Source organism: Tremella mesenterica (assembly GCF_000271645.1).
Source record: "Tremella mesenterica DSM 1558 unplaced genomic scaffold TREMEscaffold_4, whole genome shotgun sequence".
Classification (NCBI taxonomy): domain Eukaryota; kingdom Fungi; phylum Basidiomycota; class Tremellomycetes; order Tremellales; family Tremellaceae; genus Tremella; species Tremella mesenterica.
In genome coordinates, this window is record NW_006711228.1 from 1,098,428 (window position 1) to 1,123,087 (window position 24,660).

A 24,660-nucleotide genomic window follows, 5' to 3' on the forward strand; every position below is an offset into this window, starting at 1 on the left:
TGATATATCAGTCTGAGATTCGTTGTGGTGTTTTATGATGACTCACGGACGACATAATAAATTTTGTCAGTTGAATCAGCGGCAGATTGCATAGATTCTTCTCCCTCTGTCGAAGGTGCCAGACCTTCACGAACATCTCCACGGATTTCAAGTAGGTAATTATCCTGTCATCAGTTTTGCTCATCACTCAAAATTGGAATAATCGTGCGTTCACAACGTTCGAAACCGCGCCAAGGACTAAGATGTGTCCAAACGTCGGGTCGCAGCGATAAGGTGCAAGAATCCCACAAGATAGAGGTGTCTGGATGATGGTCGAAAGAGTCAAAGTTTAGGATTGCAGATTCTTCACTCACCTTGGCCAACTTCACCAAAGCCTTAGCTATCAATTCCCTCTCATATTCCAAATCCTCCTCAGTTTCAAAGTCCATCTCTCTTTGTTCGAGATACCACTGTATGAGTTCTTCTCTATCTATACCCATCCCCGTCTCACGTTCCACATCGGAAAGATGAAGTACACATAGGTTCATGATTTCCATATAACGATTATCTAAGATTAGTCCATGTTCATTCAACTTGGATCCATCATCACACTTCTCTCCGTCCGCACTTCCAATCGATTCGCACTTGGATAATTCACAGATGACGAGGTGAAATAGCAATTAGTGCGACAAAAGACGAAGAGGATGAAAGTTTACTCCTATGACAACAAGATCTGCACAAAGTTGTACTGTATAAAGGGAATGAATCAAAGTCTGTAGGATGAGTAGAAATGGGTATAACTCACAGGTGATCCTCATCTTTCTAGGTTGAGCTTGACCAGATGATGTTCCCCTCTGTTGGAAACTAGATTCAACAGCGTTCAAAGCTGCTATATCCGCAGCGTCCATCGTTTCTTCATCAGTCGAATGAGTGTTATCTGGCCCAGGTACGGTACCATGATTACCGATATCTTCTTCCTCGTCGAAATTGATATCATCTTGTTCGACGTGAATGATAGATTGACGTAAGAGGGAGTATGCTTCTCGTACGATGGCAGGTGTAATCTTGATGTTAATTCCATATCTCTCAAATCCCACCCCCCTCTGTCCATAGTCTCTTCCCCTTTCCTACCACTGACGACTTATGAAACATATACGAGCATTTGTGACTTCTGGCTGTCCCGCCATTGGGCCAGGATCATCTGAAAAGAAAGTTTTGTGTACTAAATCAACTCTGAAGGTAATTTCAGAGCTGAGAAAATCGATGTGGAAAGCAGAAAAGAAACAGAAATCGACTCACCTCATTCTGACAATTCGCACGAGCTATACCTTCCGAAAGTCTAATCATCGATTCCAACTGTCTCACCGTGATCCTGAAATTACTTTTCCCAGGTCCTCCTTCATCTTGTCTCAAACTTCTATATTTATCAACCAAAACTGCCGAAGCTTCCGGTGTAAGCTACATATCAGCATTTTTCTTCCTTCTACACATCTTTTTCCAAACGAAAACGGTGGACATACCTTTGGACTAAAAGTCCTAGCATACCTAATATACCTCTGTAGAGCTTCTGTACTAAATTCAGGTGAAATAGCAGCATCTCTATACCTATGAACATTTACTATATGTTGAGCGATATGTAAGTCTACTTCTTCGTTACATTCATCTAAAACAACGAAAAAGAGATCGAATCGTGACATTATAGGAGCGCTCATTGCTACGTTTTGTCGAAAAGATATTTTACGATTATATCGACCTCCTACGGGATTGGCAGCTGCTAAAATCGAAGTTCTAGCGTTCAAAGTAGCTTGAATACCTGCTTTTGCGATTGATATCGTTTGTTGTTCCATAGCTTCATGAATAGCGACTTGATCGGCAACATCCATTTTATCAAATTCGTCAATGGCACAAATACCATTATCGGCTAACATGAGAGCACCAGCTTCGATTGTGAATTCTCCAGATTCTTCGTCTTTGACAACGGCGGCTGTTAGACCGGCAGCTGTTGAAGCTTTTCCGGATGTGTATACAGCACGAGGAAGGAATCCACAGACGTATCTGTTGTGTCAACTGACAACGTTGAAGATCGCATGTGTAATTTGATCTTGCTCTCACACATATACCCAGCATGATCATTTGAGGATCATGTGCTTCTGTGATAAGGAAGTTCGTAAGGGAAAAGGGACGGGAGGCGTAGGGGCAGAAGAAGAGGAAGAGGAAGAAATGCTCACTTTAAAAATTGTGACTTGCTTGTTGACGGATCACCAACAATACAAACATTTATATCACCTCTCAAATGTATTCCTTCCTGAGTTTGTTTATGTACACCTCCCATGAGTTGCAACAAAATACCTTTCTTGACGATTTCATGTCCATAGACGGTAGGTGCGATGGATTGTACCAATCTTTGATAAATGTTATCGGAATTGACCATATTTTTCAATTCGTCAATTTCTTGTTGAGTGAGAGTATTGAGGAAAGCTTCTTGATCTTCCATACCATCTTCAAGATCACCTCTGACGTCCGTCGCTCCGGCCTATATCATCAGCAAGAGTTCATCCAACCATATGACCAGATTTGAAGCGGAAAGTAATATCTTTATTTCTTCTCCTCCGAACGACTTCGACGTGAAGTCTGGCATTGGCACCTTTGGGATGGCAATCGCATTTGACAGACGAGAAGGAGCATGGGATGGAGAAGGAAGAAAGATTACCATCACTCACCCTAGCATCTGCAGCTTGTACCATACAAGCTAAAAAAGCGGTTTTATATTGTAGATCCCTTACTCCTAAACTTTTCAAACCAGTGACACCTTGACTAGCTACACCACCATCACCTCTCCCACCTTTATTCTCACGCATCATCTCTGCGTTTACACCTGGTAATCCTAATTGAGATACATCAGGAACGACGATGAATGTACCTGTAAAAGTACATTTATCACCTGCTTTTGCTCTTTCGACAATTTCCGCACGAAGGATGACATCAAGTCTTATAACATCAGCTCGGAGGAACGGAGTAAAATAGCTGAGAAAGAAACTCACGACCTTGGCATACTACCTGTTGGTATCTCATTGGCGTTTTCTTGAATACGAACTTTTTGCCAATCGGAAAACTTAGATCGTTCAATATTCAATTGCCAACCTGTTCTATTGTTACAAGTTGAATTTTGACACATAATGGGCTATTCGTCAGCTGTTAATCATCTTTCTGACAGCCTGAGATCTGTGGGGGACAAGCGAGACAAAAGCTCACTTCTGTGTATTTGAATTGTTGTTCAATATCACGTATAGTACTTCCACAACCTTCACAAACAAAAGTTCCAGAAATCAATTCAGGTCTTACTTCACTAGTACGTGTGACAGTTCCAGAGATTGAAATCAATTGTCCTATTTTATCCATCATCAAATCTCTAATTCCATTGGTCAACGGAAGGTTATAAAAAGCGATATTGAATTCCCTTGTTTGAAGACTTGATGAAGAAGTACTTTGAGTAGTAGAGAAAGAAGTGGAAGTATAAAGATAAGTCGGTTCGTATCGACGTATCAAAGATTGTAAAGCTCTACGAAGATATGGAAGGAAACGATAATATTGTGATTGGATAGCTCTAGCTAAAACTTCTTCACGTTCGAGTAAATGACCAAAATCGACATAAAGAGTCGTTAGTTCGAATTCTTTCATAGCTTTGATTTGCTCGACGTAAAATTTATTCTCTTCTGCTGCTGTTGGTCGAGGGGTGGGAGCGTTCATAGATCCTGGAGTGTCTGGCAAAGCGATATGTTCTGTGAAACTGAAAAGTTAATTGTATCATTTCTCTCAAACCTACCTAAGTTCACAATGTACATCCAGAGTATCGATGAAATGTGAGGTATCAACGTTCACAGCAGCATGGAAGGGAAGAGATCGTGGAGATTGTAGGTGAGAGATAGACATGATCACAAAATCCGCTATACCCACCTTTCGAGGAAAAGAGCAAAACTCTCCATAACCTTCTCCCCTGTAGCGTCCTTCACTCGAGGGACATCTGCGACATCATCAAATCTCGCTCGCCTTCCTGGACCTCTACGACCACCAGTACCCTCCTCTTCGGCCTCTTCGACCCCAGCGGGAGAACCACGAAGTCCGCGGACGTTGTCAAATGCCAAAGGGTCGACGACGGGTCTGGAAGTGGGTAGTGATGACGACTGCGGAGTGGGAGCTGAAGATGACGGATAGCCACCGGGGAATGGGGAAGACATTGTTAATGCAGATGATGGGCAGTGTACGAAGAGTTGTCCAGTAATCAGTGGATCAGTCAAGTAGAGTAGAAGGGATGGGAAGAGTCAAGTGAGGAAACGCGTCAAAACGCGTCGCGTGTCTGTAGATGAACATTGGCGTGCCACCTGGCTTTTTCATGGACATAAGAGTGATAACGACGATAAGCCAGTTTGCACTTTGAAAAAGCAGAAACCGTGCATCGTGACCAACTATGCTAATAACATGTCTATACGCATCGCGCAGGGGTATACTAGTGTCATCCACTCTCGACGACGCTCAGACTGCCAGGTGTCGTAGGCTCAAAGGGGTGAAGAGATGATACGAAATGAAGATGGTTTCAAAGATCATTCTATTTTACAGTCAGCTGACATGGTTCTTGTTTCGAGGTCATCGTCACTCACGTTGAGCACACTGTACACCTCGGTGTTCTTCTTCATCCTCATCCATCTCATCTCCGTTGTGCGCATTCTTCCTCTGACGATCGTTTGGCTCTTCCAGAAGGACTTCCTCAACATGTACCTTCTTGCCGAACTTCTGCACCACTTGTCGTGGCGGCAGAGCGGACTCCAGCAAAGGGATAGCGGTAGGTTCGATGGTTGGAGGGAAGTTGACACCGATACGGACGTAAAGATCACCGGGTTCATGGTGACGATAAGATGGCATACCCTGACCAGAGATGACTTTGAGTGCGCCTGGTCACTTAGCTCTGACTACTGGTGAAACTCGTAAGACTCACCCGGTTTGATGACTTCACCTGGCACGATGGTGACGTGTAAAGCACGATCGTCAAGATGCTCGATAGAGAACTCTCCTCCAGCCAGGGCTGTCAAAAGGTCTACTTCTGTCTCACAGAATAAGTCATCTCCTTTCCTCTGGAAACGAGTGTGAGGTTTTTCCTCCAAAACAATCACCACATCGCCGGGGATGACACCGGGACTTTGATCACTCTCACCAGGAAACTTGATTTGCTGTCCACTCTTCATACCCTTGTCGATGTGAACTTCGAGTACTTTGCGTTCAGAGATAGTCTTCTTGCCGTTACACGACTTGCATCGGTCTTTAGGATCCATGACTTCTCCTGTTCCCTCGCACTCATTACATGGCTGTTGGATTTGTTGCATCATCGGACCCAATTGACGGAGAATGACCCTGACACCCTGTCCTCGACATGCCGTGCATTGCTTGACAGCGCCCTTCTTACCGCCACGACCCTCACAAGTCTTGCAGATGACAGATTTGGAAAGCGCGAGCTTTTGAACCTTCCCCTTGTAAAGATCTTCGAGTGAAACGCCGATTCGATGTACAAGATCTTTCCCACGACGAGGTCCAGTGTTTCTGCTGGCTGCTCATGTCAACTGTGAATACGGACATTGGAATTCAATGGACTCACCACCGCCACCGCCGAAGAAGCCTCCGCCGCCACCGAACAATTGACTAAACAGATCTTGAGGATCCATACCGCCACCCATACCACCGCCACCTTCTAAAGCAGCTTTTCCGCCTTGATCATAGATTGCTCGCTTGTTTGAGTCTGACAAAACTTCATAGCTGATCGTCCATCAGCCAAAATAGCCAGAAACACAGCAACACGTGTGCGCTTACGCTAGGGTGAGATCTTTGAAAAGCTCGGGGTCACCACCTTTGTCGGGATGATGTTTGAGAGCACTGGATTGTCAGGCTACGCCGAACATGACTGACGGTATAAGCTTACTTTTTTCTATACGCCTTTTTGATTTCATCATCAGTGGCATCGTGAGCAACACCGAGCTTGTCACTGAATTTGTCAGCGGCGGATGGATGCAAACCATGGAAAACACTCACTAGTATTCGCTGTTGTACCAACAAGGGGGAATGTATTGTTATGATTGAGTTGAGATGACCAGATAGACGAGGGAGAAGTAAGCGATGTGAAGTGAGAGGCGAGAGTTGAAGGACCTATGTCAGCGTGTTGTCCCAGCAAGTGCGGTCACTCGTGTGCTCGGAGCAGCTGACAAGTAGCAGCCCATTCTATGAAAGCCCGACATCACGAAGAATATTGAGACTTACGTTTCTCTCACCGCCATCTTAGCTTTGGGGAGATTCAGAAATTAGATTTGAGTGATAGAGTGAAGGAAGAAGAGAATTTTGGTCGCTACTAGTCTACAACTTTGTGGCGTTGATCGATGGCAGATATTTCTAGCTGGTCGGGATTTTTGTGAGTGGAGAATCAGGAAAGATGAGATACTATGTACTTATGACTGGACTGAGGTGTGTCTGCTATGAGACGCTGACGTGCTGATCAGGATGGAGAGATTTGTTATAGGATGGAAGTGATTCAGCTTTTGTTCACGCTCGGCCATTCGTCGTTCTCGCATATTCCTCCAAAGAATTCTCAATTTGATTCCGTTTTTGTTCTCTTTGTATATGCTCCCCACTTTACACTCCCCTTCCTGCAACCCCTGTATGGCTATCTGCTCGGTACCCTACAGACATACAGATATAGTCCATCGAGTGCAAGATGGACAGCTCGCCTGTTATTCATCGTCAGAACGCTCCTGAAACCGACTTTGATCCTATACTACACAAGTTGGCCTCCACCAACACGTTCGAGTGAGCTACATTATCTCTCTTTGTGAAAGACTGACTGATAGTCTTACAGTTCCGATTGGCCAACTTTACAACACCATTTCCGCCTTGCACTACAAGCTACCCTTCCCGTGTTCACCTCTTTAGGTCAGCCTCGTAGTCCTTCTTCACATCCTCAACCCGGACATGCGATCACCGACACACCCATCACGTCATCCGACGCCAAAGGTGATGCGCCTCCTGAGGAATCTTTACTGCTTTCTCCATCTCGTCCCACCACCGGTCTCCTTCAAACACAGGGGTCGTTATCCCATTCACCTGGTAGTATGACTCCTTCTCCACCGGAAGATGCTCCGGTACACCCTTCTCTCAGACCATCCACCAGGGGCGGATTAGTCTTACCTCCTTTTCCTCCTTTAGATCCTAATCGGCGTCGTGGTGGTAGAATACAATCTTCCTACCCTGAATTACCTTCACGACCGAATGGGGCAGGTCCATCAAGACCGATGGTTCTGTACGTTTATGATGATGAATGGGATGAAAATGTCGTGATTGGCGGTAAGAAATTACCGGGTTGGTTGGAAGAAGAAGATGCCAAAAAGGAAGTGGATCGTTTACTGCAGATTTTGGATGATTTGGACTAGTGAGCCTCCTCTTTTCATTCCTCGTGATACGTGAGAATTGATATTCAGTCCCCCATTCACTATCCAGCGGCTGGCTGAGCTTCTCATTTTTCCTACTGGACATCATAACACACTCGGGAAATATTTACGAGCGGTGGAGAAATCCCTCCTTGTCACTACACCATGGGAACCTCCGTCCTATACTTACATTCCCAACGGTACACAAGGTGCAGCTCGGTCTTATTTCGGTGTCGACTCTGATTCAGCTTCCGATTCCGGATCAGAAGAATCTACTATGCCTCCTGGAAGTGGAACCCCCATGTTTTCACCTATACCTTTCCTCGCCATGGATCATGACGAACCCTGGTCCGAACAACATGAAAATGGAGGAGATAACAAATTAGGGGGATTGATGTCTCCGTTGATATTGGGTGAAAGTCATAAGAATGGTAATGGCAATTTCAGATTTGGTGAAGGATCGAGTATAGGACCGAGAAGTCCAACACCTGAGCCGGAGGATATGGAGTTGAGTACGACGGCCGCAGCGGCGATAGTCACTGGGTCGGATAGGACAGGAGGGGCTGGGGAACATGATCCGGGACATCAACCATATCTAGGAAGAGTGGATGAGCTGGATACTGGACCTTTACCTCCGACTCCCGAGCTGAGAAGAAGTGGGCGTCATATAGTAGAGGAACAAGGGACGGGAGAAGGGGGAAATATGACCCCACATGGAATGAGTGACAAGCCGGTGCCAATTACGAGTACAACTACGGTGGTTAGTGAACCAAGGAAGGTTGTACCGTTACCGAAGCACGCGGCTGGAGGAGCCGTGGAGGGGTTATCTGGGTCAGAGAAAGACGGAGATGAGGGAGGAAAAGGACAGGAAACGTCAATCCAAGCTGAGTAATAGGTTAACGATTCTATGACAGTACCAATATCTGACTATACGTAATGCTTAATGTGCATCAGAGGATAATGCATGACAAACGTCGTGGAGGGATATCACAATCATTTGGCCCTTCAAGAATATGTTGAGCCCATAGGCGATAGACGGATCTCCCGTCAGAAGATCGGTCACACACCTCCAGACTTCATATTCTTCGACACCTTCCTTACCAAAGCATTCTCCGATTTCCACAATAACGTCCTCTTCAACCATCCTAATTTCGGTCTTTCTTCTTCTATGACTGCACGTGCCGCCCCTGCACTGTCGGAGAATGAAGCGTCTTGGATTTGATGATTTTTGACAGCTTGTAACATCTCTTCGGCACGAGGAGCGTATCGACGAGCGAGTGAACGTTGAAGGTAGAGTCTAGCTAGGAAGATGATGACAGCGATAGCGAATACGACGATGACTATCTCCACTAGCCCGTCAATATTCGACCCAACTGTGAACTCATAGACCTCTGCCCCTAACAAATAACTTAGCCATTTGGTAGAATACTCTGTTCCCTCCCTTAGAAAAAAAGAGGACAAATTGGTGGTTTATGATGTATCAGTAAAGTGAAGTAACTCACGAATATGTTGTGTCGTCGCCAGGACGATTTCCCTTTTCGTAAAACTCATCGAGAGATTTTGTAAGTCTTATGGATACACTGCAAAACGCGACAAGATATTGAAAGACGTGTAAGACCTCTGTCAACATTGAGCTATTTGACAAATTTGGGAAAGATGACATGCAACAGAGTCTACAAAGGACCTTTCAAGATGAAACTTGATCCTCCTGAGAATTTTTCTCCTTCGTCTCATACCTATACTTCCTTAGTCTCATATCCATCTTCCCGTTTTCTCCCTTCAAAACATTCCATGTTCACTTCTCTTCTCTTGCCATAGATCATAGATATCATCCCATGACCGCTCTCTTTTCTCGGATCCGACAGACGGCCGACGGGCATGGGGGGGAAAGTGCCACACTGCCACGACTCTTTTTCCAAGCCACCTCTTCACCCTTATCCACCTGAATTACTACTAACTTACTCATATTCCCTCTGCCACCTTACCCTGTTTCTATAGAGAGACTGTTAAAAAAAAGGGAATTCGACAACATGGCTTCTGAAGAAAAAGATTGGGCGGCTCATCCGATCATGTCCCTCCTCTCACTCTTTGCGACTCCTCCTGGTCCCGTCACCAGTCAATACGATGGATGGGAGTATAGATGGAAGATGTTCGTTATACGTCCTGCTGAGTTTAAAATGGAGGGTTTGTTATTTGGGATCGGTGGTTTATATCTGTTGATTTATTATTTGGGTAAGGTGATCAATGATAGACGTGCACAATCGACGTGAGTCTTCGTTTGGCTTTTCTTCTCCCTTCTTTCCATTGTGTAAACTTTACAGCCCTGAATGTGTGTCAAGATCGAGCTGTCCTATTGGCCCCTTATGTTTTCTAGACTGGTACAAATGGTTTGATAAGTATTCCCACCGGTGTTCAAAGGGATATAAGAAACTTATGAGGGATGGATGATGGGCGTGGATGAGGGGAATGGACTAACCTTCTCAGTATATCACCGTTCCGATCCCTCCTCGAAACTCAATTCGAACGTATAAGACCTCTAGTCTCCGCTTCCCCAGCAAAACGTCTTCTCTACGCTACGGGTCGTCGTAACGTTCTCTTTCTACACGCTACTATCCTCTTTTGGCCATGGCACGACGTTGCGGGATTCATACAACATCTGGGTATGATCATTTTCGCTCCGGCTTACGACGGGAGCGAGACTATTACGTTTGAAGTTACACTTGGAAGAGGTGAAGATGGACTTCAAGATGGACAAGGTGTGGGAGTATGGGCTTTGGTTAATAAATCGATTTTGAGGACTTTGCGACAGGCGAGGTATGACTTGGTGAGTTATGATTCCAATTCTATTACATGTACTTGACGATGAGAGTAACTTACCCCAGACCTTCCCTCGATTGGTAGAATCCGCTCCCAACATCCCGATCACCCATGTCCTTTTCAACGAGCATTCAGATTGTTCCGATATCTTGCTCAAAACTCCCAATGTGGGGATTACTGAGTTGATCAACGATCCAGTCTCCGCCAAGGTGCTGAAATATCTCCTGGTCAGTTTTTTCTCATTTTCCTCATGTAATCACCCTTTCCTACAATTTACTTCGTTCACGCCCGACTTGCCATCTGCTAGCATGATGTTCAGTGAACGTGAACTCGACTGATCCATAGATTACCGACGTTTCCGCTTTGAAACCTCAACGTGGTGCACTGCCCACCAAGGTGAAATCCCGGCAGGTGGTTTTGTCGGTTTATAAGCCTAGCTCAAAGGCTCAATACGCCGCAGTGGCCGGATGGGTTCAGGTAGCTCTTAACATTGCTGATTTGTTATCGAAACCAAATCTCGTCAAGGCTGAGGTTAGTGATACCTTCTCAATCCTTGACTTCCCATCTCCATCCCCTTGAATAGACTCGAGTCGTTTCCGGTAAAACCAAGCAACAAGGTAAACATCCTGACACCTAGGTAACAAGAAAACTCCTTCGGACTCGTCAACAAGTCGATTCCGAGCTCACGGCGGAATATAAAAGAGCCTTGTCTGAAAATACCGTACCCCAAGAGACCGTAGATGAGAAACGGGCCGCTAAGAAGAAAGCTGAAAGGGCGTCAATGACGGAAAAAGAGTTGAAGAGGGTGGAAGAATTGGAGAAGAAACGTGAGCAGAGAAAACAACAAAAGAAACAGATGATTCGGTGAATACTTGATATCCTTCACTGAGTTCTGCAAGGGGTACAGTGGATGGAACGTGAGCAGAGTCAAAGTATCTAAAACGGTTAAATTGTCGAAAGGGAATATAGTGGTATCCAACACATAAACAAGCAAAAAGTTGTTATAGTCATGCATCAATGCAACTTTTCTTTCATATCCTCAACCTCAAACAAAATCAATGTGTCATGTGAACTATCAATTCTCTTCCGAATCGTAAACGTCCGAATACCCTGGGGACCCATCTAAGCTTCCCGGCCAAGATATCCAAGTGACAATACCTTTATCTCTCGTTTTGTCCCTCTTGGGCGATTTCAAAGCCCTCCATTTTATCCCATCATCCGATACGAACCCATCATGTTTGAGCGTGAGTGCTAACCACCAATACCCATCTACTTCTTTCCAATCATGTGTAATTTCAGCTTTCAGATCGAGTAAAGTATAATCATCTAAACCATTCTGATCTCGGAACATATCCTCACCTGCTTTCCCACCTAAATCCTGATCAACAGTATCACGTATAATTTCCAAGGATTCTTCTGCCGGATGATCTTTACGAAGTTTGTTGGTAAAATTTGATAAAGCTTCTTGAGTGGCTGTGTGGTAATCATTAATCAAATCAGGAAAAGTGATAGAGAAGTAAAATGTAATTGGTTCGATCGTATAGTCAGGCATATGAGATTTGAAAGTTCTAAGTGTCATTGTCGTTCTTAGAGAAAATTCTATGTTGTCTTGTTCGTCACGAAAAGGTTTATCCATATTATCTATCCGAATGGACATTGGGTCCATGGGTTTGTTTAGTTCCATGAGTTTTATGAACTCCGTGTCATTCATATGACTCTTATAAGATATCAGAGAATTCTCATCAGATTCAGTGACGGGAGATGATAAAAAGGTAGAACAACAAGAGTGAAGGGTCTCACGGATAAGTAATTGAAATTCTTTCAATTTATTTGAATTCTTAAATCGATCAAGTAAACTAGCACGAGATAGATAAGAAATAGTAGCTTTATCCAATATGTTATGGAAAACATATTCTGGATCAGTGAAATGACTTGTCATGTCTGGAGTACTCGTACTACGCATTTTGATAGAACAAGATGAAGTAAGTAAATTGGATGAAGTTTATGTAGATCACAATTTGACTGGGATAAGAGCGATGTTGTTATATCCAACGAAAGAGATTGGCACAAGTGGACCATAATCAACTCGGAGATTGAAGAAATATGTATGACATTGAGCATCCGCTTATACAATATCAATGGATGTATACGTCCTGTGATATCCTTTCATGACATTCTCGCTTGTCGGAATCCCTAGATCACTTCTTATTTCAGTTGAGCCAGATACTCATGGAATTTTTCGGATTTCTCACACCACTCTTTGAAAGTCCAAACTCCAGGAGCGATCCTTTTACTTTCTTCTACATCGCGAATCACGGTTCTACAAGGATCAGCATCATTACTATGTCATCATGTTGATTTTGTCGCATGTGTCTGTAAAATGAGAGGTGAGGAAGGTGGAGAAGGTGGAGAAGGTGGAGAAGAGGAGTAAGTAAAACTCACCCAGAAGCCCAGACTTTATTCTGACACCATATTTCAAATCCTACGATAGATACAGTCACATCGGATTCAAGTGCCTCAGGAGTTAAATGAGGGGTATCGACTTTTTTACCCATGTATTCAGAGAGAATGTGGGCCATTTCTTTGACAGTTAGGTAATCTGTACATGCGTACATGTTTTTACCTGTCCATCAGTATTTTCGTTGCGGATCTTCGTGGCATGTCCACTCGACTAAAGGATGAGCATTCTAGATAGATAAGATCTCCGAGCAGATAAGCGAAAAGGAGAACCACCCGAAGTATAGTCGAAAGAAGAGAATGATGAAATACGCATAAGAGGGTGTGGAAGAAGGGAGAATTGAAACCAAGACTGACCCTTCCATTCCTCGGGATTCTCAACGGCAGTCTTCACCCAAGCTCCCATTTGTTCACTGGATACAGTGGGTACACGAGCGTCATCCAATGTTTGAATATTGAGCAGCAATCCGCCTTGTCCATCAGATTTAAGATAGTCGAATCGATACATGTTGGAATTGAAAGAAGATGTATAGAGTTGAGTGACGGGAATATTATGTTCTCTAATCCATTCGTTCACTGAATAGTCAACAAACTTTCTTCAGGGATCGATGTTAAGTGGAGATGAGGTCAAGATGAAGAGACACGAGAAAGCTCAACTAACCAAGATGCTTTGATTGCCAATGAGGGATATCTTCACCTTCCAACGTTGAATAAACGATATGAGGAATACCAGCTTGATTACAAGCGTCAATTGCTGCCATAGCCTGACGAGTCTCTTCTTTACCAGCTTCATCGCCGTTATATCCGTTGTGAGTGTAAACGGTCCAGACTGATATGAGTTAGCTATGTCAATTCTTCATTGTAAAGTAGTCGTACAGTGAGAACGTGACATGGATTTTCATGAGATTGAGGATTTGGAACGATCAAACAAAGAAGCAACGGAAGTTGAACTGACAATCGGCATTGACAAACACTGCGTCGTGACCTTTGAGCAGATGCTCATACGAGGCTCTATCTGCCAAATCACCTTTGAGCAGTTTTACTCCACTCTCAGCTAACTCTAATTGATCAGCATCTTCTGGTAACAAGCATCGAGTAAGGTAGAAATAAGAAATACTTAAGTGGGAACAAGTAGATGTAACAAAACTCACTCTTGGCTGATTCACTCTCCAAGTTCCTGGTCAATCCACTCACTTGCCATTCCGCTTCCAACATGTACTTTGCCACTGAAGATCCTTGCTCCCCAGTGACGGTGAACACGAAGATTGATTTTGACATATCTTGGGCACCTGACTTGCTGTGGTAATCGATAAGATCTGTTTGATCCTGAGGATCATGTTGAGAGATCTTGCTTTCATAAGGGGATACGAGGGGTATCAAACTCCCTTGTGTACCGTCCGGAGTTGAGCATTCCCCTCAATGCCTTTCAAACGAGTCGCCTCCGTTCACCGTTCAATTGCAAATGGTCCAGTGATCGTAACTAGTTGGGTAACTGACACTGGCGTCACGGCGACGGCTGAGAAAGCTTGTTCAGCCATTCCATTGATTTTTACCGGATCGGGGAGTGTGGAGGAGGTATAATCATTATTTCAATTGCCGAAAGACCGTCGTCGAATCGTCGAAGTGAACGACGAAGGCACCGTATCGCTCTGGTCATGCGTGATGTGGATCGACGTCCACTCCGGGCAGAACCAAACTTCGCGCACAACACGAAACCCTATTGGACAAATCCCCCGGTGGAGAACCCTATCATCCTACAACGTACAAAGGAGCTATCCACAGGGTGGGTGGGCAGGGAAAACTGAATGAGTCAAGGATCAGAGGATCTGGATGAGATGAGAGATGAGAGGAAGATTGTCACGACCCTGCAACCTCAGTCGTGACATCAGGTTTTAACCGGATCGCAATCATAGGGCTGATTGCGATATTGTGCCTTTTAGCGCAGTGGCTAGTGGCATAAGATGTCACATGCATGGCCAGTGTATGGCCTGGTGCTGGTTAGCCAGGTCGTAACAAAGATGGAGGAATGATCCGTCGCTCAACCGTTGCCTTAGGTCCGTTCGTCACGTCACCTACCAATAGTGTTGGCAAGGATCTCGAAGGGATCGAAGGAGTGACATGCGAAATCTGTAAGCTCAGTGCACGTAGCATGAAACTTTTGACGTGTCTTTGTTTTTGAATGTGACAGATAGTGACATGGCAGATTTATAGAACATCATTGATTCACAATCCAGCCTTCGATTTGGATTCTACTCGTCCTGGTTCATGTATTTCTGCAACCTCTCTGATTTCTCACACCACTCCTTAAAGGTCCACGCCTCAGGAGCAATGGCCCTACTGGCGGCGACGTCACGTTTGACAACACTGTGGATTAGTCGATCGGTAAAACCGGGTGTGAGGTCGGAAGGGCCAATCTCAGGATGGCCATGTTGAGAAAGTAGGCGTGGAAGAGGAAGAGATTGTCACTCACTCCAACAGCCATAATCTGCTTTGGTCCCACATTGCCTGGCCAAGTTTTGTCTTCATTTCCTCGGACTCTAATACCTCGCGAGTGATTCCAAGAGTCTTTACCTTTTTACCGCTCACTTGCTCCACGATGGTAGCAATCTCCTTGGGTGTGATGACGTCGGTACAGCAGTACATGTCTTTGCCTAGAACGATTAGCGTGATTTCCGTCGTCTCTTGCTCTCAGTTACTTGTGATTGAGAAAAGGAGTGAGCTGGAATTGTGATTCGTGGCAAACGGGGGAAGATCTACCTTTCCACTAGTGGGTGTCAATTCTAGAATTAGCAGTAATTTGGCTCGGCGGCAGGAAATGACACCCCAAGTGTAAACATGCATGAAATATTACGTAATGTCCTTTCTACCCTCCCTGACGTGACTGTTTTCCAACTCTTTTACCACTTTAGTACTGTTGATTGTTCTATATTTTGCCATATCTTCTTCCACCAACCACTTTCTGTCTCAAGCTCTTTTACAATATGCCCAGAAGTAATCACAAGCAACGTATGTTGCGAAAGATTGACCACCTGATCGCTAGAATCCTCAAAAATCAACCATCTCAACGTCTCCTGCGTCTCTGTACTACTCTCCGTGTGTATCAACAAACAATCGAAGAACAAAGATACTACAAACGTCCTGCTTATCGAAAAGACCTCCCTCCCTCCTCCATATACTCTACCTGTGCCGAGTTCTACCTTATCAATGAAGCCCAGCACTCCCACGCCTTCCGAATCACAACAGCCGAAATGTCTAGGTTGGATGAGATGTTTGGGGGGGATGAGGTGTTTAGAAGCGTAGGGACCAAGCCACAAGCACCCTCTCTATATCAGCTGGGACTCTTAGTATTCCGCTTGGCTCATGGACATGATACAGCCACAATAGCAAGGACATTTGGTATCTCCCGTGAGTAAAATCAACACGCCATTTTGTTATCTTTGCAGAACAATATCATTGTTCTTTTGTTGACCATCAGGTGGAACTGTCAACCAATGGACGTCCCGTAGCCTTTATGCAATGTGTAAACGCTTGAAAGAAGTTATCAGGTGGCCCGAGCCAGAAGAAAGACCAAGAATCAAGCAACACATACTCGATGTTCACACCATCCCTCATTGTCTTGGTTTTATAGACGGTATTCATATCAACCTTGATCGTGCCCCTGCTATCGGTCCTGCCTCTGGCTCATTTCATTCAAGAAAAGAACGATATGGCTTCAATGTACTTGCAGCAGTGGACCACAGGAAGCGTTTCACCTTTCTACATTGGGGATTTTCAGCTCGATCATCTGACATGCGACTTCAACAATCCATGGGTCCACACCTTCGTCCCCGGGAGTACTTTGACCCAGGAGAGTTTCTTTTGGCAGATTCAGGGTTCACTTGTACAACCACTATAGTGCCAATGTACAAGAGGAACCAAGGGGAGCTCCTACTATGTCACGGGCGTCGAACAACTATTTCTTAATAGACCGACGGTCGACGAACCTCGGCTAACTTCACGCTCTGAGTCGATGTCTCACCCAACCAGGAGGGCGCAGACGTCGACAGGGGTGTAACTACGGCGTACTTCGGCGTAGTTACTCTAACTAGGGTTTTGTTCTACTGATGGCGATGTATCTTGATTTATAGCTATCTCTATCTGTCTTTCACTACTGACAACAATCAAGGATCGCTGAAGAACTTCAGCGATCTTCTCAGCTAATATTATCTACTCCTCCTAGACGTTCATCCAACCCTCTCGCGCTTTGACGTACTTCAACGCACTTCGTCCAACTTCCCCGAGCCCTCGGCCATCCTCTTCCTCCTTCGACTAACTCCGCCTAACATCGCCGCACTTCTGCTCCCATTGTCCCTACTTAGCCTAACTCCGCCTAACATCGCCGCACTTCTGCTCCCATTGTCCCTACTTAGCCTAACCCCGCCTAACATCGCCGCACTTCTGCTCCCATTGTCCCTACTTAGCCTAACCCCGTCTAACTTCGCCGTACTTCTGCTCCCATTGTCCCTACTTAGCCTAACTCCGTCTAACTTCGCCGTACTTGGTGTCAGAAGTCCTGAGTTACGTGTAGAGTAAAGAGGTTAAGGCGTGATGGGGTTTTGATGGCCAAAGGAGGGTCATTGTTGGTGGAGTAATCGAGGTGTCACGACGTAGTTCGTGACATACTACAACCTTGCAAGGTGAGTTTTTGGTATTTCCCTTCCCCTTCCCCTTCCCCTTCCCCTTCCTCGCCGCCAACCCCGTTGGGTATCTGCAGACCTGGCAAGTTGTGTCAAGCCACTGTGTTTGGAAGAAGGTGTGTCTCTGAGGACGTGGGAACACTTCAGCCTTGATCCAGGATTTCATCCCACGCCAAGCAACACAAAAAAGGTCAGCTTCAATAGGAGGCTCCGGTGAACAGCTAAGAGCAGCGATCCTCAACATCATCCACTGAAAATAAAACAATATATGACAACACTGTCACGAGACCAACTAACCAGCATTGGGACGATATAACAGTGCCCTTCAGAGACAGTGGTCTAAACCACTGCGCTAAAAGGCCTATTAACCGGCGGTTACTGCATACCGCCGGTCGCTGGTTAAATACCCAACCCATCCTAACACTATCACTATCAAACTGTCTTGTCACTTCGTGACAAACACCCAGCATTGAACTCAGGACCTGCAGGAACTTTGGGCAAGAGGAGACTTACTTACAGCACTCTAACAACAGAACCATTCGAGCTACAACAAAGACCATAGTATTGTTGAATTATCAGATAGCGAAAACCACTCTGATTCCAGCTGAAGTGTTCCCGGGGCCTCAGAACAAGACCCTTGTCCTATGACAGACCCTCTGAATATATGAGTGATGCTGAGACCAGGAATATTTCAATAAAAAGGCTGCTAAGGCCCGAGTTGCTGTCGAACACGCATTTGGTATCCTCAAGGGACGATGGCAGTTTCTACGAAATGCAAAACTTCGGGTTGGTAACAAAAGTGACGAAGCTCGGGCTCATCTCATGATTCAAGCTGCTTTTATGCTACATAATCTCATGATCACAACCTGGAATGATGTCCTGAGTGCAGAAGAAATCAGAAGTGGGCTTGGTATTGAAGAACCAGTCCAGGTTAGATCGATTGATGGTCGGAGAGAGTATCCAGATCTTAAGTCAGGTCATGTCCGAAGGGAGAGGTTGGTGGATGAAATGTTGGAATATGACCCGGAGCAGCCTGAACTTTAGTGCCCAGGGTATCTCCTGCATGAATTTCATAGCTAAGTATGTTACAAGCTCTACTGGTGACGCTCAGCTTCAGCCCGGGCTTCTGCAAGACAGTCTCCCCAACTTCTGGTCGAATCTACCTTCATGAGAATGGCAGCTGCTTCAAATATAGCCTTGGTGTAGTCTCCAGCCATCCTCTTAGCCTTCAAACGATACATTTCATCCATCTTAGCCAGCTTTGCAGCATGATATTGGTCGTCCTGTTCTTTGAAAGCGTCAAGGATCTCATCACCTTCTTGTTTTGTCGTAGAACTTCTTTTACCTGACGTGCATCAGCAAGTGGGACACAGAGGAAGCTCAAGACCACATACGCATACGCTTTCCACTAATTGAAGGTAACTCCTTGCCTCCCTGAGTTCCTGACAGACTAGAAGATGAACGAGAAAGACTAGTAGGAGGTGTCCCTTTCAGCAAGTTTGATTTGTCATTCTTTGTATTCTTTGACGAATAACTTGCTGCTTCGGCCAGAGTTGCAGGCGTACCAGGTGGTTGGAAATCGTTCATAGAGCCATCCTCATCATCACTGTCTGAGTCCTGGTTACGCATGGGATATTTGTTCTTAGCTCTGAGGTTTACACCAAGAGATGAAGATAGCGAGTCCAAAGCAGGATTATACGGCTGAGTTGAATCGGACCGTAAGGAGGGGTCCCCACTGTCTCTGTCCTTGAAAATGGGATTGAGAGTGTCCCAAAGAGGGCACTTGTAGCGGGTATTACCTTCCTGTCAGCCCAAGAAAGGAAGATTTAATGATGACATAAGGAGATGGGGACATACGATCTACTCGAGAAACTGCAGCCACAATATCCTCCTCAACGCCTTGTTCTTCAGCCCGAGCAATGATATAGCCACCCTCCCCTGCACCAGTACTATGACGGTAGGTGTTCGCTTCTTTCCAAGTAGCAAAAAGACCATGAATCTGTGTCATTAGCTTTACAATAACAGAGAAGGAAGAAGGACAAACCCACCTTGCTATTACAGGCTGACGCATCTCGGGCCGTAGGGCTTCCATTGTCACTCAGCCAGGCTGCACATGCTTCCATGGTGTTCTTCTGGGTTTGTCCTTCAAAGCCATTACGCCAGCGATCCACATTCCCCGGAATTTCCAGCCAACGCAACAGTATATCAAGAGAAGTTGGCCCCCCATCAACCCCGTCTCTTGACCAATCAAGAGGACGGGCTTTTTTCGACGATTTAGTCTGTTTCACTTGTGTAGGACGTGTCTCTACAACATCACTGTCATCCTCTGATTGTTCAGGCCATGGGGGCGATAATGGAACAGCTTGAGAGAGCTTTAAAGTAAGACGAGGTTTGGGCAGGGGAGGGGGGTGTGTCACAATCGTCGTTTCTTCTTCTCAACTGACCGACGGTCGACAAACCTCGGCTAACTACGTCGTAGTGGGGCGTCGATGTCTCACTAAGACAGGGTACTCGTCGAGGAACTACGGCTAACTTCGCCGTAGTAATACGTCGAGTGGTGAATGATAAGATGATCGTCGATGAACTACGGCTAACTTCGCCGTAGTACGTTGAACTGCTCGGTGGTAGCTCTCCTTAACTCGAAGGTTGTAGCTACTGAATATATCTCTCGCTACTGACAACAATCAAGGATCGCTGAAGAAGTTCAGCGATCTGTAAACTATCTATACTACTCCTCTCTTCTCGTAGAATGTCCCTCAACTCCTGCACTGCCTCACGCTCAGTCCTCTTCGTTCAACTTCGCCGTACCTTCCCCTGTTCTGCTCTCCCTCGGTTCCCTTCCCCTAACTTCGCCGTAGTTCCCCGCTAGGCGGGGTTATCGTGACAAATCCCCTCTTGGTTCTCGTAACTTAGCCGTAGTTGGTCTCAGTGGTTCGAGTGGAGGTTGGTAGTGGTGAAAAGGAAGGTCGGTGATGGTGAAAGGAGGGTCGGTGATGGTGGTTGTCAGGGATGTTACGACGTAGTTCGTGACAGTCGCCCCCTCCTTAGGCGCGAACGTCCTCGTGAGCTTCGTATGTGAAGAAAAAGACACTCAGCAGGTTGCAGGAAACACAATTTGTCATATAACGGTTGTTGGTAGATGATACCATGGTTTGTTGTTAATCGGACAGTAAACTTCGTCGAAGTTCATCGTGGTTGCTTGTCGTTACCCTGTGGTAGTTACATTGTAAGTGAGACAGAGGATTTGGGGTACAACAAACCTCGTCGAAGTTCGTCAGCGTATCCCTAACTTATATGAATGTGAGACACGTAGCGTGGGAATTCTGATCGTCGCCATGGTGTTTGTTGTCGCTGAGACAACTTGTTATGCGAAGTTACCAGCGCCCTGACGACGAGTAGTCGTATCAGTCATACTAAATACTCAGTACTTCGGCCCACTTCTTCTTCTTTCCCAGTACCAATCCTAAATCATACTATCATCGTCTATCGATTCTCAGCCTTTACCATACCAAACATATCAATTTGATATATCTCAACAAAATGTCTTCTCGTCCGGAGCTCAACGCCCATAAATTTTTCGCAGATCGCTTTGCCGCTGTTCGTACGTCTCTTCGTACTGTCTATAAGCTACTCTGTCGCTGATTGTTCTAGTCGCTCAGCAGGGGAACTCTCCCCGCCATGTGTCGTCCATGGGCTTTGGAGCCCTAGCCATCACCGATGGCTCGCCTTCTGCTGCTGCAGCCTCCGCTGCAGTTCCTTCTGCCACCGCGTCCCCTGTTGCGGTTACGACCCCTCTCTCCTCTGGCCAACAGGAGGTCAGACCTGCTCCTGTTGGCCTTCCGCACCCGTCAGGCCGTACTGCCACTGTGGTAGAAATCGATGACGATGACGATGAGGAGATGGATGGTGCTCGTCGTGGTGAAGAGACGGGTGTGTTGGTTGATGATGGTGAGAAGGGTGGTGCAGATGAGGATGATGAGATGGGTGAGGTCGATGAAGATGAGGAAATCCTCAGTGTTGATCTCGGTGATCCAGCGCTGTTTGAGGATAGAGAAACGTGGGTGTCAGAGTTGGAAAAGTTAAGCCGTATGTCCTCTTGTCATATACCCTGTTCGTAAGTGCTGACATGTAGCTGTTCGCGATAATGAAGGTTCTCCCGAATTCCGCGTACGACTCCAGACTTCTTTCGGGAAGAAACGGGTTGCGTATCAGGAGAAGATGGATGCTCTGGCTGAAATTAAAGCCGAGAAACGTCGCCGCTCCCCTTCCGCCCACGACGAAGTTACCCCTCCTTCGGCGAAACGGGTCAAAGAGACCCCTCGGTCCTCTACAGGACAGGCTGAATTGTTTCCCTCCCCTTCCCACGAGCCAGGGAGTGCCCGCAAGGCGTCGTTGCGGGAGCAGGATAGGCTATGGAAGTTGTTCATCGATGAAAGGGAGCGATGGGAGGTCGCCAGTATCGAAGAGTCGTGTGATAGATGCCGGTAAGTTCCTTCCCTAGAAGTTTATACGTCTGCTGATTAGTAGCCGTGAAATTATCACGTATGGGAGAGCGAAGTGGCCGTGTCTACGACCGGTCAAACCTCATAATCGCGGGTCCCGTTGTGCTTCTTGCACTTCTGGTCCCTGCTCGTTCTGTCCCCCCAACACCGCTCGGGACATTCCTCCAAGACCTTCTGCTCCCCTCGGTCCCCCCTACACTCCGTCCGCCGCTGTTCGCCGCCGTCTCCCCACAGCCCAAGATGGGGAATATCCTTCGCGCTCTCCTTCGGCGAACTTCTCCTCTCCTGGCCCCACCTCGCCGTCACCCGCCGCTCGTCGCCTGCCTAACTCTCCCGTGGCCGGACCGTCACGTCTCCCTGCCACTCCTTCGGCTGGTCCGTCCCGTCGCACTCCTCGTCGTGCTTCTTCCGCCGCTCTTCGGCCTTCTACTCCTGTGGCTGGCCCATCTCGTCTCCCGGCTACTCCTTCTGCCGTTCCGTCTCGTCCCAGCAGGAGCCGTCCCACTCCTGTCTCAACTCAAGAGGACTTCTCTTCAAGTCTCCCTCCTGCCCTTGGGACCCGAAGCCGTCAACCATCTGTCCCTCCTGCTTCTGGGCTCTCAACTCCTGCCCCTCCTGTGAAAACTCCTCCGAAATCTTCGAAAGGGAAAGGCAAGAATAAGAAAGCTGTCCAGTTCGAATCGGCTGTGGTGGAAGACGAAGGTACTCAGCTACCAGGGGAAATCCTTCCTTCCCTCGACCACCCCATTATCGCTCTCGATCCCCGGATACCAGAGGAGGACAAACAATTAGCCACCTTCCGTTCCGTCATTATTGGCTTAACCACGCAATTACAAGCCAATAGACGAGATACGGCGAAGCTTGTCGAATATTGTGTGAAGCTGGTCTCTGCGATGAATACTCTCTCTCGGACAATGGCAACTCTTGTGAACTCCTCCGACATAGGGCCATTAGGGCAAACTGAGTTAGCTAGAGTCTCCCGAGAGCTCACAACGGACATGAGCGACTTCTACCGCAATCTCTTCGACTCTCCTTACCTCCTGAACCCCACTGAGTATATGCTCCCCCCTACACTGGACTGGTTAAGACCATCTCAACCAGCTCGACTCAGTTCTCAGGATGGTGCTTTCCTCGATATCCTAACTCTTCCCGCAGACTGTCTTAGAACACTTCGTCAGTTGTGGAAATCACCTAGTCTGAGTGTCGCTCGTGATCCTGCTCTCCACTCCGCTCACATTCTCGCCTTTAATACAGCATGGAAGGAGACTCGGGCCCTCCGACGGGCGGTGGGACCGAAGGTTACTGAGAGTAGTTCTGGGAGTGGTCCTGCACCGGGAAACGAAGAACAGGGAGGAAGTTCGCAGCAGTGAGTTGTACTTAGCTAATGTTGTACCAGTTGTATGAATTACTTCCTCGTTCGTGATCTCACCACTCGTCCTTTCGTCGGCTTATCCGGGTGAAGTTCGTGGAACTTCGCCAATATGTCATTAGCTCCGTCCACATTTTCTACTGGTTCCCATGATACTGCGTCATCCGAGCCTTCGTAACCTAACCATTCCACTAGATATTCTAACTTCCCTGACCTCTTATTTACTCTCGAGTCCACAATATCCTTTACTTCCCACGATTCTCCTACGTTATCTACCTCTACTGGGCCAGGTGGTTCAGCTTGCTGACCAGGAAATACCGGAGGGTGATAGGGACGGAGTAAAGAAACATGGAATACATCATGGATACCTGCCATCGTTCCTGGTAATTCCAGTTTACAAGCATGAGAACCTACTTGCCGTACTACCTTGTACGGCCCACTTTGCTTAACGTCCAACTTCTTCATTGGTCTCTTAGTCTTGATATTTTCTAATGACAGCATCACTAGGTCACCTTCCACGAAGTTCGGCGTAGTTCGGTGTTTCCTATTGTATCCTTCGGCGTACTTCTCATTAGCTCTCTCAATCCCCTCAATACATTCCTTATGTATTTCAGTTAGGTCTTTTACTGCTATTGTAGCAGCAGGTACCTCGACTTCACTAGCCTTAATCTCTTCAGCCCATCGAGGGTGGTACCCATAGTTCGCATAGAATGGGGTCTTGTTTATCGCGGAATGATGGGTGTTGTTATAAGCAAAGCTAGCTCGGGCAAGTAGCTTCGACCAGTCGTTCTGCTGGTAGGAAGTGAAGATTCGAAGGTATAATTCCAGGGACTGGTTCGTTCGTTCGGTCTGTCCATCAGTCTGTGGATGATACGCGGTAGAAAGATGTAGTCTTATCCCGAGACTATCGGTCAAGTTCTTCCAAAACTTCGAAGTAAACTTCGATCCTCTGTCTGATACTATACTCCCTGGTAACCCATGCTGGGCCACCACATAGTCCATTATCAGCTCCGATAGTCCAGCTGCGGTTAACTTCGTCGTGGTTGGGATAAACATGGCCCATTTTGTCAGTCGATCCACGACCACTAAGATAGAGTTATATCCATGGGAATTTGGGAGCTCTTCGATGAAATCCATCGAGATACTTGACCAAGGTTTTGTCGCTACTTGTAGGGGTTTAAGTTCTCCATGAGGCTTCTGCCTGTTAGTCTTAGCTCTCTGACATACCGCACAACCAGCGACATAGTCTTCTACATCCTTCCTTACCCCAACCCAAACATAATCCCTTAGGATTAGTTCAAGGGTCTTCGCCGAACCTGGGTGACCAGCCAAAGCCGAGTCATGTCGCATCTTCATGATCTTTAGTCGAGCGTCGGCGTAGTTCGGCACATAAGTGCGAT

At 46.4% G+C, this 24,660-nt stretch overlaps 9 protein-coding genes across 9 annotated transcripts; 4 read left to right on the plus strand and 5 right to left on the minus strand.

Moving 5' to 3' along the window:
- Positions 1–32: 32 nt before the first annotated feature.
- On the minus strand, positions 33–4,214 carry TREMEDRAFT_29695 (uncharacterized protein; the record flags this gene model as incomplete). Its single annotated transcript, XM_007003788.1, has 10 exons — positions 33–164; positions 354–547; positions 785–1,043; positions 1,279–1,437; positions 1,500–2,034; positions 2,208–2,512; positions 2,700–2,967; positions 3,021–3,160; positions 3,232–3,766; positions 3,934–4,214. 10 exons carry the CDS (start codon positions 4,212–4,214, stop codon positions 33–35), a joined length of 2,808 nt encoding a protein of 935 aa, XP_007003850.1.
- A 200-nt stretch (positions 4,215–4,414) lies between these two features.
- On the minus strand, positions 4,415–6,514 carry TREMEDRAFT_71500 (uncharacterized protein). Its single transcript, XM_007004304.1, has 8 exons — positions 6,280–6,514; positions 6,055–6,063; positions 5,945–6,007; positions 5,836–5,898; positions 5,624–5,781; positions 4,970–5,575; positions 4,635–4,925; positions 4,415–4,582 (listed from the first exon to the last, which is right to left on the minus strand). The coding sequence occupies exons 1-8, from the start codon at positions 6,294–6,296 to the stop codon at positions 4,578–4,580; spliced, it is 1,212 nt and encodes a 403-aa protein (XP_007004366.1). The 5' UTR covers positions 6,297–6,514; the 3' UTR covers positions 4,415–4,577.
- Positions 6,515–6,772: 258 nt separating this feature from the next.
- On the plus strand, positions 6,773–8,211 carry TREMEDRAFT_14806 (uncharacterized protein; the record flags this gene model as incomplete). Its single annotated transcript, XM_007003736.1, has 3 exons — positions 6,773–6,822; positions 6,872–7,441; positions 7,491–8,211. Coding segments are annotated over 3 exons (1,341 nt in total), but the record flags the coding sequence as incomplete, so codon positions are not given.
- Positions 8,212–9,508: 1,297 nt separating this feature from the next.
- TREMEDRAFT_68451 (uncharacterized protein) lies at positions 9,509–11,124 on the plus strand (the record flags this gene model as incomplete). The annotated part of the gene is made up of 5 exons (XM_007004239.1): positions 9,509–9,705; positions 9,924–10,263; positions 10,322–10,483; positions 10,602–10,787; positions 10,894–11,124. 5 exons carry the CDS (start codon positions 9,509–9,511, stop codon positions 11,122–11,124), a joined length of 1,116 nt encoding a protein of 371 aa, XP_007004301.1.
- A 207-nt stretch (positions 11,125–11,331) lies between these two features.
- Positions 11,332–12,219, minus strand: TREMEDRAFT_61807 (uncharacterized protein; the record flags this gene model as incomplete). Its single annotated transcript, XM_007004121.1, has 1 exon — positions 11,332–12,219. One exon carries the CDS (start codon positions 12,217–12,219, stop codon positions 11,332–11,334), a length of 888 nt encoding a protein of 295 aa, XP_007004183.1.
- A 242-nt stretch (positions 12,220–12,461) lies between these two features.
- On the minus strand, positions 12,462–13,991 carry TREMEDRAFT_30282 (uncharacterized protein; the record flags this gene model as incomplete). The annotated part of the gene is made up of 6 exons (XM_007003857.1): positions 12,462–12,576; positions 12,699–12,879; positions 13,071–13,289; positions 13,375–13,542; positions 13,669–13,773; positions 13,865–13,991. 6 exons carry the CDS (start codon positions 13,989–13,991, stop codon positions 12,462–12,464), a joined length of 915 nt encoding a protein of 304 aa, XP_007003919.1.
- A 1,703-nt stretch (positions 13,992–15,694) lies between these two features.
- TREMEDRAFT_61809 (uncharacterized protein) lies at positions 15,695–16,676 on the plus strand (the record flags this gene model as incomplete). The annotated part of the gene is made up of 2 exons (XM_007004122.1): positions 15,695–16,118; positions 16,189–16,676. The coding sequence occupies 2 exons, from the start codon at positions 15,695–15,697 to the stop codon at positions 16,674–16,676; spliced, it is 912 nt and encodes a 303-aa protein (XP_007004184.1).
- A 1,807-nt stretch (positions 16,677–18,483) lies between these two features.
- TREMEDRAFT_61810 (uncharacterized protein) lies at positions 18,484–20,579 on the minus strand (the record flags this gene model as incomplete). The annotated part of the gene is made up of 7 exons (XM_007004123.1): positions 18,484–18,734; positions 18,784–19,188; positions 19,247–19,388; positions 19,438–19,761; positions 19,834–19,857; positions 20,069–20,174; positions 20,536–20,579. The coding sequence occupies 7 exons, from the start codon at positions 20,577–20,579 to the stop codon at positions 18,484–18,486; spliced, it is 1,296 nt and encodes a 431-aa protein (XP_007004185.1).
- Positions 20,580–20,929: 350 nt separating this feature from the next.
- On the plus strand, positions 20,930–23,261 carry TREMEDRAFT_61811 (uncharacterized protein; the record flags this gene model as incomplete). The annotated part of the gene is made up of 4 exons (XM_007004124.1): positions 20,930–20,990; positions 21,041–21,475; positions 21,522–21,873; positions 21,917–23,261. The coding sequence occupies 4 exons, from the start codon at positions 20,930–20,932 to the stop codon at positions 23,259–23,261; spliced, it is 2,193 nt and encodes a 730-aa protein (XP_007004186.1).
- Between the last annotated feature and the right edge of the window lie 1,399 nt (positions 23,262–24,660).

What these genes read in the sequence shown, in the direction of transcription:
- TREMEDRAFT_71500 (XM_007004304.1), bottom strand. An exon ending in TTCAAAGATCTCACCCTAGC is followed by an intron (nt 5,782 to 5,835) that starts GTAAGCGCACAC and finishes ATGGACGATCAG; the next exon opens with CTATGAAGTTTTGTCAGACT. An exon ending in CTTCTTCGGCGGTGGCGGTG is followed by an intron (nt 5,576 to 5,623) that starts GTGAGTCCATTG and finishes TGACATGAGCAG; the next exon opens with CCAGCAGAAACACTGGACCT.